Source organism: Diceros bicornis, chromosome 7 (assembly GCF_020826845.1).
Source record: "Diceros bicornis minor isolate mBicDic1 chromosome 7, mDicBic1.mat.cur, whole genome shotgun sequence".
Classification (NCBI taxonomy): Eukaryota; Metazoa; Chordata; class Mammalia; order Perissodactyla; family Rhinocerotidae; genus Diceros; species Diceros bicornis.
The window spans coordinates 61404281-61417327 of record NC_080746.1 but is presented as its reverse complement, the minus strand read 5'-3'; the positions used below and the strand labels follow the sequence as shown (position 1 = coordinate 61417327).

Genomic DNA, 13047 nt, shown 5'->3' with positions numbered 1-13047 from the left:
GGGCACAGATATTAGCCCAGGGCCAGTCTTCTTCAGCAAGAGGAGGATTGGCATGGATGTTAGCTCAGGGTTGATCTTCCTCACACACACAAAAAAAAGACAGACAGATTTATTACTAAAGATATATGAATGCTCACGATTGAGTCAAGGCAACATAGAAAAAAATGTTAATTTTAAGGAAATGATACTCAGAATATATTAGCATCATATCTAACACATGATGGATTAATTGCCATAGTTTACAGTTATTTTTAAAATCAAAATCAATCTAATTGAAAAATGGACAGTAAAATTAACCATATTATATTCAATATAAACAAAGTAGGCTCTTCACCTTCCTCTTCCTGTTTTGTTTCCCTTTCCTTTCCTTCGTTTTATTCTCTGTCTCTTCTTGAATGATTTAGTCTTAAATCCGTTGGTGAAGCACTGCAGTGTAGACAACTGTGCTGATGTGTGTGGGGTTGGGAAGTCACCAATAACCAAAACAGGGTGTTGGACCCTGGTAGTTGTGACATGGGTATCCATGTGAGGAGTATACCAGCACAAACTGTGAGAACACGATAGTATGAAGAGCAAATTCACATAGATTCCAGACGTCATCCTAATGGGGGGGTAGTCTAGTGGGGAGACCCAGAGCCTGAGCAGAGTGGGAAGGATGTACATATCAGTGGGTGTCCCAAATAAAGTGTCAGACTGTGTGAGTTGAGGAGGGTGTTCCCACATGGGAAGATGGCAGCCTGACGTGAAGTGCTGTAACACAGTAGGGTGAGGAGTCACCCAAATGGTTGGCGGGGAGCCCTGTGGTGAATGTCAAAGCCCTACTTGAGTAAGAAGACAAAGGACATTGGCAATGCTAAATGGGTTAGACACAGATAAATTAATCATATAAGGAGTGTTATTAAAGCTAATGGGTACAATATGTTTCACTGACAGATGAGTTACAAATATGAAAGGGGAGAAAATTAAAATAAAACCTATGGTATTGGATTAGACAAGGTTGCATCTGTGTGTGCTCATGATCTTCAATGTGAGTAAATAGATATAAAAAGTAATAGAGATTTAAATCTGTGTGGATGTGTATCTATTATCTATCATTTATCTATCTATATCTATCAATCTATTTATATCTATCTATATCTATCGTCTATCTAATCTATATCTATATCTATTATCATCTAGCTGGCTAGCTAGCAGCTAGCTATCATCTATCTATCTTATCTAGATCTGTCTATGTAATCTAGATCTATCTACCTATCTACCTGTCATGTATCTATATTTCCTAGCTCTATCCAGTGAGACAGTCTGGAAAGGGTTACACTTCAACAGCAATGAGCCATTTAGCACTCAGATTTAGCTTATAAATTCTAATCTTGTTTAAAAACAGCCAGGGCTTTCTAAATAAATAGCTGATTTTAGGGCTAGTTTAGGGGAAGTACAAGATTACATGGATTATCTTGTTGTGACAAAAAGCAAGGGAGTGTACAAATAATGAGGGGCATATGTCAAACTATGGGGAAGCTAATGAGGGAATTCCACTGTCCAAATCTGGTTTAAATTTTAATTGAAAAAATAATGGTATTCATTGGTAATAAAACAGAATAAAATGGTAATGGAAAATAGGATACTTACATATTATTTTATTATATTTTGAAAAAATAAAATATTCTTTATAAAATCAATCTTTCCTTTGTGTGTTTTTTACCTTTTCATCTTTTGCTTTATGAAAAATTTGTTTATTTCAAATATATGCTGATATATTGTTCTTTATAGTATCTTATGACCATCTCTTACCATTTCATTTCTTGTATTGATTAAACTTTTTAAACATTCATTTCTCTTCACAACAGAATCCTCAGAATGTCTTAATCCTCAGAAATATTTTGCTTTTATTTTAGAATTTATGTTCTTCATAAAATTGCTTTCTGTGTTATAAAATCTGTCTTGCATTATTTCCTTATTCTATTTGCCCTCTTAATCTAACCCACCTTGAAAATCTCTTTCAGTGACACTAAATATTATTGTTCTTTCAACAATCTGGGATCTTTTTCTTAAAATTTCTAAGGCATTTTCTTCTTTGCCATGTTTCTTAAATGTAGGCATTTCTCTTTGTTCTAACATCATTCCCTTCACTATAGTCCATCTTTGAGTGATCCCCTTTTCTCTAATGCAATTTCAGCCATTTATAAGCTACCACTTCTGTGTTAATGGTGGATAAAATTTAATTCCAGAAATGATATGGAATTAAGTCTTATATATCTCTAGTAAATGTGCCACAGCCATGCCAACTTGGCATGCTACTCTCTCTACTCTGAATTGATTCTTCCTTTATTGTCTCCTTTACTATATACACATATACATACACAGATTAGAATATACATATATATATATATAGATATAATCACAGATATACATATTCATTCAAGATAACACTTTCTACTTTTTCATAAACTTTTCTTTGTTTGATATATTACTCTCACTCTGAATGAGCTTGATACATGATGACTCCCATATCTATACTTCCAATTGAAATCTCTTTCCTAAGCTAAATACAAATAAAGTTACCAAATGTATCTCTCCATTTGTCTTCATATGTATATTTCAGACTCAACATTACTTCCACATCTCTATTTAATTTTTTCACATATGGAACACACTTATAACAACTGTTTTAATGTCCTTGCCTGCTATTTCTAAAATCTATGTCAGTTCTGGGTCAGTTTCTATTGATTGACTTTTCTCTTTGCTATGGATCATATTTTCCTGCTTCTTTGCTTTCATATTTTTGATTAGATGGTAGACATTATGAATTTTACCTTGTTGAGTATAAATATAATTTATATTTAATGTAAATTATTCCTAAGTACAATTATTTACATACCTGTCAATATCCTTAAGCTTTGTTCTCATATTATATCTAAATTACCTGGAAACAGTTTGATCCTTAAGGACTTGTTTTAAAAATTTATTAGGTATGACCAGAGAGCATTTACCCTAGGACTAATTACTAATTACTTCCCACTAAGTAACATACCCAACGCCCTGTGAGCTACAAGTTACTCCAATCTGTCTGGGAACAGGCATTTATTCAGGCCATGTGTGAGCACTGGGCCTGTTTCCTCTCATTCTTTTGGATGGTTGTTTCTTTGGCCTCAGATGGTGTCCTTACACACAAGCACCAATTAGTACTCTGATGAATATTTTAGCGGGCCCTCTGCGGATCTCCAAGGCTCTCTCTTTGCGTAGTTCTTTTTTCTCCAGTACTCTGTCACATGAAGTCTAAATACTTTGGTCTCCTTGGGTTCTCAACAATGGTTTCTCAACTCAGGGAGTTCACAGGTTCTGTCTGGGTTTCTGCTAGCTTTACGGTGGCCTGGAAACTATCTCAAAGTAGTGACCTGGGGCAATTGCAAGGTTTATTGTGTATGCTTCCCTGTCTGTCAGGGATTACAGTCTTTTGCTGACAGATATTGATTGTCTTGAAAATTGTTGTTTCATACAGTTGTCTAATTACTTTGGTTGTGTTAGACTGAAAGGTAAATTCAATCCCTCTTAATCCATTTTGTCCAAAAGCAGAAGTTCCTGTCACCAATGATCAACTATATGTTGAATGTGTTCTAAATATTAAATATCATCCTAGGCATTTTGGATAAAGTATGAAATAAATTCAAAATTTTGAGCGGAGAGGAAATGTTATGACCACAGAAAAGACATAATAAAATCTTAAAAGGAAAGCAAATGACTTACAACTAACAGCTCTACAGGAAGAAAAGGAAGATAAAACTAAAATTATAATAAGGCCATGTTAATTCAGACTAACATAAATGATGCTATATCTCTCAAAAAGCTACAGCATTACAATGTTGTGAAACAATATAATAATGGACACTCATAACAATGGTAAAGAAAAATAGTTTCCAATTCTCAGATTCTCAAAAAGAAAGTAGAGAATTACATTTCAAAATGACTTGCCTAAAATATGATCTAAACTAAGTCTGGATACTTAAGACTCACTCATCGGGAAAAATCACTTCTAAAGAAGAGCTTATCCTGTTTGTGGTGAACAGTCAAGATACAACTGGTTTCATGCTTGAATGTATGATTAATTATAAGGACTCTGGAGTATTGAGAAAAGCAAGTTTGGCATGGCCTGCTTCCAAGTAATTTGTTTTGAGAGATGTAGTGTGTAGAATATTGAAACCACTATCTCATGAGAATATTTTGATAACATCCCTCTGGCACTTTCCATCTAAGATTCTCTATTTGTTACAATAAATAACTCTGGTGTCAGGCAGATACATTTACGACAGGTTTCTAACATCTCATAAGAAACCATCCATTCTCTTTTCGTGCCAAGGAGACTGAGACTAAAAGAGAATTGTGCCGCTGAACTTCTTTTCAATTTGTACTGAACGTTTCTGGTTTCATGGTGAGAAGTTTGCACAACACGTAAAAATGACTGTTGAATTTATTTTCTTTAAAAGAACGGAGATGCAGCATCATCTTTAGGAGCTGCTTAACCGAAGATTTCCATAGATTCGGAATGAAAGTCATGGAAGTTCAGTGTCCTTAGAAAAGGAATAAAAAGGAGAGTTGGAACAAGGTGTGAGTACAGACACCTACTTGAGGAACCAAGAAAAGTATTATGGAGTTCAAGGTTAATTGATGGGGAGTCACAGTACGTAAGTCAGAGACCAAGGTTTTGTTTTGGGCTCTGGGGGAAGACTGGAGAGATCATGTGTCTTAACAGGATTTTTTAGGAGGTTGAAAGTGGGACATACTTACTAGGAGAAGTAAATTTATTTTGGATCTCCAAGAATAGTCTATGAAATATCTTTCTGGCTAGGATGCGTAATCCACCACATAGAAATGGAAATCCAGTACTGGTTGAGTCAGTGTCAAAAACAGAAGGGAAAGACGAGTATAAAGAGAGGAGATTGAATTCCAAGAGATTATGGAAGATACTTGAAGCAAAGGGAGGACTGCTGGCTATATGTGTATATATGAACCTGTGGTATATGAATTTGTGTATGTTTAAATGAGGTGCATAGTGTGTTGGGGACAGTACTCAATGTCTTCCTAATGAATTTTGTGTTTATAAGAGTCTCACTTCTTAGTGTCGTGGAATGCAGTGTGTTGAGTGACTGTGAGTGTGGGAAGTGTCTGTGGTATGTTTGGATGCTGCAGTCTATTATGAATCATAATTTTCTTCTTTTTTTTCCAATATGAGTGACTCTGATACTCCACATGTACAGCTGAAAAAATTATACAGAACTTAATACTCTAAGTCCCTAAGAAGTCAACTTCCTTATTAGGGACCCCTCATGAGGGGCTGACTCAGTCCCTTAACTAAAAGGACATGCTTGTAGAAAACTCTTTACTAGGCATACTATGAAAGAATGTAGTAGTATATAGTAGACTATAGTAGACATTCACTGCCAAGGGTATGTGAATGGACAACTGAACAAGCATTAGTCTTTACATCAATGGATGAAAATGTATACATTGTGATTTATCTAGAATCTGCTCTTCAAACATATACTTATATTTATAAAAAGATAATTTTGTTTATTTACACTTACCTGATTTTAAAACAGCACAGTAGTTCTAATTTTGGTTGAGGGCAAAAAAGAATAGTATCTTGTTCCAATCCTCCCTGTCTATAACCTTTTTCCTGAGCAGGAATCCTTCATTAATTTCTGTTTAATTTTTCTTCTGGTGTTTTTATTTTTGGTCATACTTTTGAATAATATGATTTTACAAAAGACACTGTGTTTTGATTTCATGCTTTTGCAAATAAGAGTTTAGGCCAGTTATATTATCTCCCCTCCTACCCCTTCCCACATGTCCAAATGTAGTGGCATCACTATCTTGTTTCTGCTTGCAATTTTAAACAAAACGCTTAAATCTAATTGTATTCAACAAATCAAATATAATCTCTTCCTACCTTTGTTTGTAGGACAAAGATATAAGTGCTAACACCATTTCCTCCAATTATGCCATTTTTATTTACTGAAGTATTGGTATGTATTATTTCCTAAGACATTGTATTTGTGTTTTGAAATAGAGATATTTCAAATTTTATGTAAGAAATTGTTTGTTAATGTTTGATTCTATTCTAGTACCAGCTAAGATGTGACAATACTTGCTTTAATGTTTAATCTCTCATATTTTGAAAAATCAACATATCATTTAAAAAGAAAACATCAAACAACATAGAAATTAATTGTAAAAATTATGTTATCATATGAAGATTTTTTAAAATGACTTGAGGTGTATGTGGGTTACTGAAATATCTTACACTTTATTTCGGCAAGTGTAAATAACAGGGAAAATGCCCAGGTTTCCAGATGCCTGAATATTTATAGGTACGATGTTGATGCAGAGAAAGTGCAGGAACTTCTTTCAGAGTTTTGGCTAAGGTTATTAGAAATAAAAGTAGACACAAACGTGATGAAATAAATTGTGAAATAGAAAGAGATCTGAGAATGAAATTTTTCTAAGCATTGAGATAAAAAAGAAAATTATGTGCTTAATTTTTATTGTTACTTGATCAATGATTGGAATGTTCTAGGCCAAAAGATCTCTAGGAGCTCTTACATTTTAATAGCAGTTATCCATTGCCCTAACTCCAGATAGTTATTCAGATAAATTTGGAAATGTTCTAAGGATCAATTCCTTGATGTAAAGATGCCTAGGATTGGTGCTGCCCCAGAGGAGTTAGATGCATTATATTCTCCTATCTTAAAATCTATATTTTTCTGCCAATAGGAGCATTTAGAAGCTGATCTGGACTGGATCCCAAGAAACATCTTTACGGGGTTTATAAACAGTAGCTGGCTCCAGCCACCCACTCTCCTTCTAACAGGCATTCCTGGACTGGAGGCTGTACAAATATGGATCTCTGTTCCACTGTGCATCATGTATCTAATTGCCCTCTTAGGTAACTGCACTATCCTCTTTGTTATTAAAAGCACTTCCAGCCTTCATGAGCCTCAGTACATCTTCCTGTCTATGCTGGCAGGCACAGATATGGGTCTGTCTTTATCAACTCTACCTACGGTACTCAAAGTCTTCCTCCTGAATCACAGAGAGATTGAGTTCCACTCTTGCCTGACACAGATGTTCTTCATCCATACCTTCTCCTCCATGGAGTCAGCCATCCTGTTGGCCATGGCCTTTGACCGATTTGTAGCTATCTGCAACCCACTGCTCTACACTGTGGTTCTAACCCCTCCTCGGATTATTGGGATGGGGATTGCAGCCGTGGTTAGGGGCGTGGTGTTGATAGTACCCTTGCCAGTCCTGCTTCAGCGATTATCCTTCTGCAAAGATGTTATTCTATCGCATTGTTACTGCTACCATCCTGATGTTATGAAACTGGCCTGTGGCCCTGTCACAGTCAACACCATCTATGGGTTGTCCATTGTTCTCTGCTCCTTTGGAGTTGATGCTATGTTCATTGTCATTTCTTACATCCTTATTTTGAAAACAGTGCTGGGTATTGCCTCAGAAGATGGTCAGCTCAAGGCGCTTAATACTTGTGCTTCCCACATTTTCACTGTCTGCATCTTTTATGTGCCACTCACTGTGCTGGCTCTAATTCATAGGTTCGGTACATTCACGTCGCCTCTTCTCCATGTCACCATGGCCAATCTCTTCCTCTTCTTAACCCCGGTGCTTAATCCCTTGGTTTATAGCCTAAAAACCAAACAGATAAGGTCTGCAGTGCACAAGGTATTCAAGGGCAGGAGAAACTTTCTCAAGTAGTCAAGTGTGGCTTCGTGAAAAAGACACCCTGACTCCTACTTCCCCTTTCATCTATTTCCCTCTAGGGAATATGTCTTCAATTCAATATGCCAGTTTTTCTGAAAGTTGAGGCATTTTCTTCTCTTCTGCCAAGAAGATGGTGTTATTTTAGTTCTTGTCTTGATCTAATTCATTATTCATAGTGTTGAATGAGGGATCTTACTGAAATAATTTTTTTCATGTCTCTCTTCTATTTAAATATTTACGATTACATAATGAAGTGGTTTACAAATAGCTATAGGATAAAGGTCAAGTTACTAACCTATTTTAGAAATTTTTCGGTTTTCTTATCCCTGCCTTTTTCTCCAGCCTCAACTCTGACTATACAATGCCACTTTTCTTCAAACTGGATAATTCAATACACATTTACACATGTATTCCTGCCTTTATGTGACTCCAAGCTTTACCAAATACTTGGCTTCAAATCTGAACACCAATCTTAGACACAACTTCCTCTATTATGAAGTTTCCAATGTTTTAGTAGAACTGGCACTTTCCTTTTTCCCTCAATCTACCCCATAAATAATTTTATTATAATACTCACAAGATAGTTTTACTTACATCTTCATGTCTGTCTTCTTCAATTAATTAATAATTGTTGTGAGAAGGCACTGTGTTGCTTTATTCTAAATCTCTGGTATATACCCTATTCAGCCGCACAGTAAATTCCAATTGTTTTTTTTAATAAATAAATAAATATTCATGGGCTTAGATAATTGCACTTGATAATCACAACTCTTACCTGCTAGCATAACTACTGTTTAATGACCCTTCCCTTCTAAACAATCAGGGACCAGCTCTGTTGTCTTTGCCTTTGCATCTTCAGTACCTTATGGAGTATCTGTAATATTGTATACAATAAATACATATCGATTGATAAAAGCCTAAATTAATAAACATGTCAACTGATAGATATCATTGGTAATATGTTGTACCTGGAAAGTGTGATTTTTCCACATTAAAATGTAACTATAAAGCAAGTGAGGGAAATCATTAAAATACTTTATTCTTAAAAGGAGAAAGGAAATTGAGTTTTGAATGTCTACCTCAAGCTCCAAACTTTAGTAACATTACCAAAACTAGCCTCTCTTAAACCAAAGGAGGTGAGTTTATTAGCTTTACTTTTAGGGAAAAGAGATAGATAGTTAAAAGATACTAAGTAATTTGTCAGTATATCCCCAATCAAAAATGAATGGACTCAGGATTAAAAACCACCAAATATTATATATAAATATACATAAATTCTAGTAAATCCAGCCTTTTTTTGGCCCCATTTTAGATTTAAAGATATGCAAACACATAGGTGTCATTGAACCCCATTTATTTAATTATAGTATTTTAACCAAATTTTACTTTTTATTCATGGTCACTAACATTAAACACATTATGAATTCCCTGATTCCAGCAAACAATTGTCCTGTTCAAAGACACACTCTTTTGATTATCAACCTGTGTCTGCCTGAGTGATACAGTACCCAAGAAAGCTGCTAGTTGTAGAACTAGGACTTAAACTCATATCTATACTCCTTCAAATGTCACGCTCTTAACTCTACTCCGTATTTCATGCCTGTGAAATCTGAGGTCTAAGAAGAAAATTGCCAAAATGTGTAGCTTTAGCACATTGTGAAATGTGTAGAGCTCAATGTGGAATATATGTATTTCTATTTTGTTTTCTTTTTTAAAGAAATGTGGAATAATCAAATTCAAAGTCTGTACGGACAAAGCAGTTAACAGCCATCTTCTGATGGCTGAAACCAGAATTAGCCAAGCCAAGGGGAAAAATTATCTTGTTCTTATAAATTTCTATTTATCTATGAAAAGAATCATTCAATGAGACAGAATATTTTACTTGGGGGAAATACAAGTAATAGAGTATGATAGAAATGTTCTGGATGAAGGGTGACAGTGGCAAGGTAATATTAATTGAAATATTAACATATTGATTCTATTAATTAATTACTATCACTTTGTCTTCTATTAGCCAATTCAGTATTTTTCCAGGGCATTGAAATGCTCTGTTACTGTAGGCTAATGCTGTCCTCACCTCATACTATAGTAATACAATAATTAACTATTTCACAGTAGTCAAGGTTACACTGATAATCTGTTAGGACATAATTTCGCACACATCTTTTTGAAATTAGTCAGCAATCAGCAGTTAGTAGAGTTTCCATTTTTTAAGCCCCTTGCCTTGAACTGGAGAGTATTTCATTTTGTTATTATTTTTTTATGTTATTTTTCTTAGGTCCTTCTCTCTCTCTCTCTCTCTCTCTCACTCACACACACACATACACACCATGACACGATGCTCCCAAATGGGAATTCTTTATATTCAGTATGGCCAATGCATTTCATTACCTCACTATTACTATTTATTTTCTATAAATTTTATTTGGAGAAATTAATTTATGCAAGATGGAAGATGGATGAGTACTGTAAATGTATATAACAATATTTTTCATTCCCTTGTTTTAGATATTGTTATGGAGTAAATAATGAGTCAAATGTGAAACACCCTTTTTTCGCATTGGACTGGATGATTTCAGACAGCATGGCAGAGAAAATGTGCCTTAAAATTTCATCTTCATACTGGACTTTAGCTGAGAATTTTCCTTTGCATTATACAGTTTTTTTCTTTAACTGTATTTTCTGTCATCAGTATAGAGCTCTTTTATGTGAACTCTATCTACTGATTCCTAAGTTTTCTCTATTTCATTCTTCCATAGTTTCTTCTAATGAAGTATGCCTCAAGTCCATCCATATGATTCAGAGGCCAAAACATGTTGAAATGATTTACTATTTCTTGTTGCTGCATGTGTGCATGCTTAAGTCTCAGTTCTGCAAGTACATATCTCTGTTTAAGGATCCAGCTCCCCCTTGTACCATTAGTAAATACATATACAAGGAAATAGTTTGAGTAAAAAAGACTGCACATCCTTCAAGTCATCATTAAACTACCTTTATATCATCTTCCACATCCCATTTCTTACCAAATTATTCTTTATTGCTGATGCTATTGCAAGAGTTAAGGCTTTTTAATCTCTAACCTAGACTTTATATTTATCAAGTAACTCAACTGTATCCCAGAGCAAAGCCCTGAAGTATTTATAGGAATACAAAAGTATACAGTAGCCAGATTTATAATGTTTAGCATTCAATAAAAAATACCAGACAGGGGCCAGACCCAAGGCCTACAGGTTAAATTCAGAGCACTCCACTTTGGTGACCCAGGTTCAGTTCTCGAGTGTGGACCTACACCACTCGTTGGCAGCCATGCTGTGCCAGCAACCCACATACAAAATAGAGGAACAATAGCACAGACGTTATCTCATGGTGAATCGTCCTCAAGCCAAAAGAGGAAGATTGGCAACAGATGTTAGCTCAGGGTGAATCTTCCTGAGCCAAAAAAAAAAAAAAAAAAGTACCAGACACACATGAAACAAAAATATAGCCTATAATAAGGAGGAAAAAATTAATCAAAACTGACCAAGCTGGATAACCGACAAGATGTCATAATAAAACTATGCTTAGTGGTCATTGTGCCAACAAAGAAGTTGGATTCACTGAAATTTTGGATGTTACAGAAGGCATAATATAAGAGGTCATCATTAATCTAGTTATTAAAGATGAGCAAAAATTTTCTCAATGAGGGATGAAAAGTGCATATTAGGTACATGAAGCAAGAAGTCAAAAACATTTTTGAACTAACATACACTATTCAGAGTACTGAAAATTGTTTTGTAAGACTGGGGTATGGAAGAAAGATAGAGAGGTCAGGCCATGGAGAGTCTTGCATATCATATGCATTACATTAAATTTATCAAACATGGATTGTATTGCAAAAATTCCAACTAAAGTTTCAACTTGATCATATTTTTTTTACAAAGTTTATACAGTAGTGTAAACAATAGTTGGGGCATAGGGTAACGTTACATGATGAAAACTCAGCTATTGTAATAGATAAATAGGGAGATAATAAAATCTTGAATTAGTGAAGGGACTATAGAGATATAGATAAATGAATCTATTTAGCACATATTTAGGAAATATGTGAATAAAATTAATGAAGATTAAATGTGGGAAAATGTGAGAGAAATATACAGAGATCATAAGATTATTTTTTTCTCTATAATAACATAGACGATCCAATTCATGTGTGGAGAGAATTTAGAAGAAAGAAGAATTTGGAGCAGAAGTTCATGAATTTGAGGACTGCTTTCATAAGAATGTATCTATGTGCACATACCTATCTGGAGATCAAAAAGAAGTAGAAAACTTAAAATGATTATATAAAATGTACTCCCTAACCCTATCAAAGGCAATATATAAACTAAAAATGGTATAATCTATAGGAAACTGGCATAAATATTCTTTTCTGAAGAATATGGCTTTTCATTTATTGGGAGGGAGTGGGAAGAGTTTTCTTGAATATGACTCAACTCTTGGATAAAAAAGCATAATACAATAAAAACTAATTTAATAATTTACTACTATGACTCAGGCAGTCTGCAATTTGATATGGTTAAACTAGTGTAGAAGATATAAATGTTTGTTCTCATGGAGATTTTAATGCAGGAGAGAAGAGAGACAATTAAAAAATAAAATAAGGCCAACCCCAGTGGCCTAGTGGTTAAGTTCAATGCATTCTACTTCTGCGGCCTGGATTCAGTTCCCAGGCATGAACCTATACCTCTCTGTTAGCAGCCATGCTGTGCTGGTGGCCCACATACTAAAAAATAGAGGAAGATTGGCACAGATGTTAGCTCAGGGTGAATCTTCCTCAGCAAAAAAATAAATAATATTATAAAACACAGTGAAAAGAAGAGAAATAAACTAGAAAGTTCGAGAATGGGGTAAGAGATTTGTTGAACTCCTTGGACTCTTTGCAAAGTTTCTGAACTACAAACTATATCTGGAAAGATGGACTAATACTACATCTGAATATAACAATGGGATTATTGTAAACTCTCTGCCCAAGGATCTCTCATTTGTCTCAATTTTGTTCCCAATATGTCTGAAACCACATGTTGAGAAAAAAGTGGGAACAAAGAATATATTATGAATACATAATTTATATCTTTATTCATAAAAGCCATAATTTACAACATTTCATCCTATATCCATATCTATATCCATATCTTACCTCTAAAATGACAACAAAGCTCAACTATTCTTAAATCAGTATAGAACTTGGAGTTTAATTTTTCCCCTACCTAAATCTCCACTAACTTCCCTAATTCT

The 13047-nt window shown here is 34.6% G+C and overlaps 1 protein-coding gene across 1 annotated transcript; it reads left to right on the top strand.

Moving 5' to 3' along the window:
- Positions 1-4844: 4844 nt before the first annotated feature.
- LOC131409060 (olfactory receptor 51I2-like) lies at positions 4845-7767 on the top strand. Its single transcript, XM_058546261.1, has 2 exons — positions 4845-4994; positions 6769-7767. Exons 1-2 carry the CDS (start codon positions 4845-4847, stop codon positions 7765-7767), a joined length of 1149 nt encoding a protein of 382 aa, XP_058402244.1.
- Positions 7768-13047: the final 5280 nt, after the last annotated feature.

What these genes read in the sequence shown, in the direction of transcription:
- LOC131409060 (XM_058546261.1), top strand. Translation starts at nt 4,845, where the DNA reads ATGCGTAATCCACCACATAGAAATGGAAATCCAGTACTGGTTGAGTCA. An exon ending in GAGGACTGCTGGCTATATGT is followed by an intron (nt 4,995 to 6,768) that starts GTATATATGAAC and finishes TTCTGCCAATAG; the next exon opens with GAGCATTTAGAAGCTGATCT.